At 32.9% G+C, this 4,505-nt stretch overlaps 1 protein-coding gene across 1 annotated transcript in view; it reads right to left on the bottom strand.

Moving 5' to 3' along the window:
- eevs (2-epi-5-epi-valiolone synthase) overlaps positions 1-1,682 on the bottom strand; it is a 17,135-nt gene extending 15,453 nt beyond the window's left edge. The window contains exon 1 of the mRNA XM_015021144.1: positions 1,466-1,682. Coding sequence (XP_014876630.1) covers positions 1,466-1,608 — 143 coding nt within the window. The 5' untranslated portion in view covers positions 1,609-1,682. The remainder of the gene's footprint in view (positions 1-1,465) is intronic.
- Between the last annotated feature and the right edge of the window lie 2,823 nt (positions 1,683-4,505).

Genomic DNA, 4,505 nt, shown 5'->3' with positions numbered 1-4,505 from the left:
AACTAACACTCATGTTGTTGAATTAGGCTAAACAAGTGTTGAATTAACACTGTATTTTTAACATACAATACCAACACTGGAAATCTAACACTTTTGAATTTGCTCTGTACTTATTCAGCACTAAAACATATAAACTCATAAATTCACATCATAATTATGTGAAATGATCCTGGACACACCCACACCCAGCGAACTGAGTCCTAGACAGCACTGTCAAATTATCTGATCATGTTCTCTGAGACAGGAGCATGGTGACAGGTTGAACTAGTTTCTGGCACACCTTTAAATCCAAGACAACAGCCCAACTTGTTAGTTTTTATATTTCCCTGAAAGAATACCACCTTAAATTCTGTTTTGACTAATTGATGTGATTTGTTGCTAGATTATTCCAAAAACAATCTGCATAATAGCACCATGCAAGAGCTGAGGATTTAGTGTCTAGAGTAGAGTATGAAAACTGTCCCTTATGTAAGAAGTTTGCCAAAAAGGAAACTCAAATAAAAAATTTGGTGACGAATATGTATCAGAAAAGTAGTTCTGCTGTGCAGGAAAAGATCTAGTTAACTCAAACACTACATTCAACTTATTTTGAATGGTCATTTAATGACTTGAATTGCTTGAATAAACATATTTTTTTGATACAAAACACAACAATCATTTGCTAATTGAATCATATATGATTCATGTTTTTTCCCCACCAAAGATACCCATAAAACCAACATCCATACTTTCTGCTGTGGTATCGTGGAAGTTTCCAGAAATACCTTTTTTTGACATGACATTTTATCCAGATACATCTTTGTTTTGTATTTTTAAATCCTTCTGAGGAAACCAACAATTACCTCTAAAATAAAGAGATTTAAATAAATAGTAATCGAACTATCCAATAAAACACTATCTTCCTCATGATGCATAAGCCAGTGTTTGTGAGTGGCCTCCTGTTTACAATTTTATTTACAATTTTGATGTATTTAACGTCCTCAACAGATTATGTTACAAGCAAATAACTCCTATCACCTGTTTTGTCCAATCAAAGTTCAATTGTCAATCATACAAATAAACTAAACTTCTCCTCTAATTTTATATGAATCATGCCCCTTACTGTATTACCTTTTTTTTTTTTTTAATTATTTCACCTCTATTTTGCATAAAACAGACTGGTTTTTGAAAGATTCCATATCCAGCAGATGTTGCAAAAGTGCTTGGCAAAGTCTCAAATATTTCTAATGTGTGAATACTTATTTAACAGAGTTTTATGAACACCATACAATAACTCACTTATGCAATAGCATTTTTGAAATTAAGTAACTTAACAAAGATAATTATTTAACAAAGGCTAAAGTAGTTCTTGACCCAAGGAAGCAGATATTTGCACAAACACAACATACTAAAAAAAAAACAAAGCAGTAAAAACATCTTAGCTTTCAGTTATGTGTATGAAACACACACAAACAGGTATACTTACATTTTTGCGGCCGAGACAGAGTCAACTGCGTCCTTATTGATCTTCTTCCCCAGTTTGCTCTTCCATGTACTTTTGACCCGCACTAAACTAAACTCGGTTTTCTTGTCTTCGGTATTGCTGTTCCCCTCATGAACTTTTCCCATTTTATTTTTTTAAACCTCAAGTTGCTAACCGGGGAAGAGCTTGTAACAGTTTTTGTGAAGATACTTCCCAGAGAGGCTTTATATACAGAACAGTTTTTAGAGGATGCCACTGAGACAAGGGAGGAGTTTCTATTAATTCCCATCACATGCCAATACATGTGTTTTGTATAATTGTGAGATAACACCTGTTTTTGCAAACTGAAAATGTGACCTTTTTTGACACCGGCACATTCTGTTAATTATTGAAAGAATTCATAGAAAAACTGGAAATAGTAATTTTTATTTACATAAAAACCATTTGTAGTAGAGATTAGGAAAAACCCATTCACTACTGCATTCACTACTGTGTACATAATTGCACAATTTTACTACATCTCAAAGTGATGAAAACAAGGTTAGGGATCCATGGAGTGAAATGTTGGAATATCAAGTATTGATAAGCAGTCTTCGTGCTTATCAGACGGAGCAGCGACAGAGTCTCTTTTCATAACTGGTTTGTCAAGCTCCAGAGGTCCAACTGTTCCCATAAGCTGCAATGTAACAAAAGTGTGAAATTTATTATCTGGCCTTGTTTATGAGAACATACCAACTGCACTGATGTCTACAGTGAACACTCATTTAGCACTAATTTATTCAGAATTGTTCAGATGCAACAAAATAAAGTTTTAATTGACCAAAGTTCAATTCTTGGTATAGTTACATGAAACCTGTTTCTTTTAACTAGATTAACTTGATTAGATATGTGGATTGATATTTCTTAGAAAAGTGTTGGATCAGCCGTTTTTTTTGACAGATGAAGATTGGTTTATGTTCAGAGGTGCGGCACCATGTTGTTTCTCAATCTGTAACAGAAATTAGGATACACCAAGCAAAAAATAATAATTTAATTTCCCATTTTGCCTTTTTTTATCTAAACATATAAAATAGCCTTGTTGTTCTCAAAAAGTAACTCTGCAACTATATCAGTAGAATGCTAAGCTGTGAAAGTTTAGAAATTCCTGCAACTTTTCTTCCTCATGGCATTTAAGGGTAACTGCAAAAACACGAATGACTTCAGGGCAAATTCCAACCTCCGTTGAGACAGCTTCATTTGTTTGAAGTTTTTTCAAAGAAGCATCAGTTGAGTTTGTTTGAGTGCTTCATGTTTAATCTCTGATTTTTGTTCCCTGACAACCGTAGTCTAATCTTCAATATTAGCAAAGTTCAGGGATTTTTGTGACCCTTGAACTTTGGCACTGAGACAAGTTAAGTAGGTAACTTTTATAATTTTTTTGGTATATTTGTTGACGCTCTCACTAAAACATGGCAGTATATTATTAGAATCTGTGAGAAAAAAAAGAGCTTTTCTGCTTTCTCCCAGTGCAAACTAGAAACAACCAATAAATGACAGGAGCAGAGCTGGGCAGAGACCACTAAAGGGGCAGGTGCTCAAAAAAGAAAAAAGGGGGCACATCTAACCGCATTTTAGGACAGAATATTAAAGTCACACATCTTTCAGAGTTTAATAAACAATGATAAATACAACTAGATTTATTACATCTTAACATAATAAAAACATAACAGCTGCCTTGTAATATGAAATATATTGTTCACTACCAAAAACTGCCTGTTGATCATGACCAGAAGCTTTTTTTTCCTTTATGTTCTTACCTGCGGTACTCGTTCTGACTCAGTTGGTCAACAATCCTCTACCTTTGGCTGCTTCTGGCAGATCCTTTCTTTTTTTTTTTGAGGTCTTTCTTTATGTGGCATCTTTGAACTGAAAAAAGCAAAACATAATGAGTTATGATCAGAATACTATTAAACCACACTACCAATGATTTACCCTTGTGTTTAAACCAATATGTTTGTCAGTCTGTAGCAAATATATTGCTACAGACTGATTTTGCCTTTTTTTATCTAAAAAAAAAAAAAGCACAACATAACAATATAAATTTAACAGAAAATGAGTCCTCTGCTATGGAGTTCAATTTGTTTCACAAATATTCTTTTTTAAAAAACTAACCTAATTTAAATAAAATAAAACTGTGATCAAGACATTTTGAATTTTAACCATTTCTTAAACAATAAAAAATTTGGCTTAAAAAAATTGTTTTAAAATTAGAATCACAAATTTTTGTCTCATGTAGTGAAAAAATTATTTGCAAAACAAACTTTTTTGCACATGTCAGAATTCTTTTCTTGCTATTCTAAGTTTTTGTTTGTGCCTCAAAGTTTTGCTCGTGATTCTCACATGACGTCGTGGGCAGGGCCTAAAATCACAACAAAAGATTTCTGATGTGTGCAAATAAAAGTTTGTTTGGCAAATAACTTTGTAAGTTCACGAGACAAAAATTAGTTATTTAATTTAAAAAAAAGTTTTTTTAAACAAAAGAATTTGTTTTTTAAAAAAAGAAATCATTACAATTCCAAAAGTTTTGATTACAATTTTATTTTACTTAACTGAGGTTAGTTTATTTTTTCCCATTGAATAATTGGGGAAAAAATTTAACTACATACTCTGCGAACCAGACCCTAAACTTAAAGTCTGGGTTGAGTTTTTTCCCCTTCATTAATGACACATTATATCTATCATGGTAATTCAGGGTGAGTTATTTTTAATTCTAAATGAATATCCTTGTTGGACTGTTATTTAAGTGCTATTCTCTTTCAAGACACATTTGCCTAACGCCAGAATAAATTCAATGTACATTATGCAGCAAAGGAAATTAGAAGACATATGTCCATTATGGAGATGATCGGTTTTGGACGGGCGATGTGCCCCTATTGCATAAGCGACACTGAAGAATGACTGCTATCATTAACGATACAGGGAAGAAGCTTTTTAGTTATTTTGCTTTGCTAGCAAAGTTGTTAGCTAGCAGCTAGCTAATAGCACAACAACAGCCTAATGTCTG

This window comes from Poecilia latipinna, unplaced genomic scaffold (assembly GCF_001443285.1).
Source record: "Poecilia latipinna isolate Pla-1442-1.1 unplaced genomic scaffold, P_latipinna-1.0 Scaffold2731, whole genome shotgun sequence".
Lineage (NCBI taxonomy): Eukaryota > Metazoa > Chordata > Actinopteri > Cyprinodontiformes > Poeciliidae > Poecilia > Poecilia latipinna.
The sequence above is the reverse complement of the archived record's forward strand: the minus strand, read 5'-3'. Positions and strand labels throughout refer to the sequence as shown.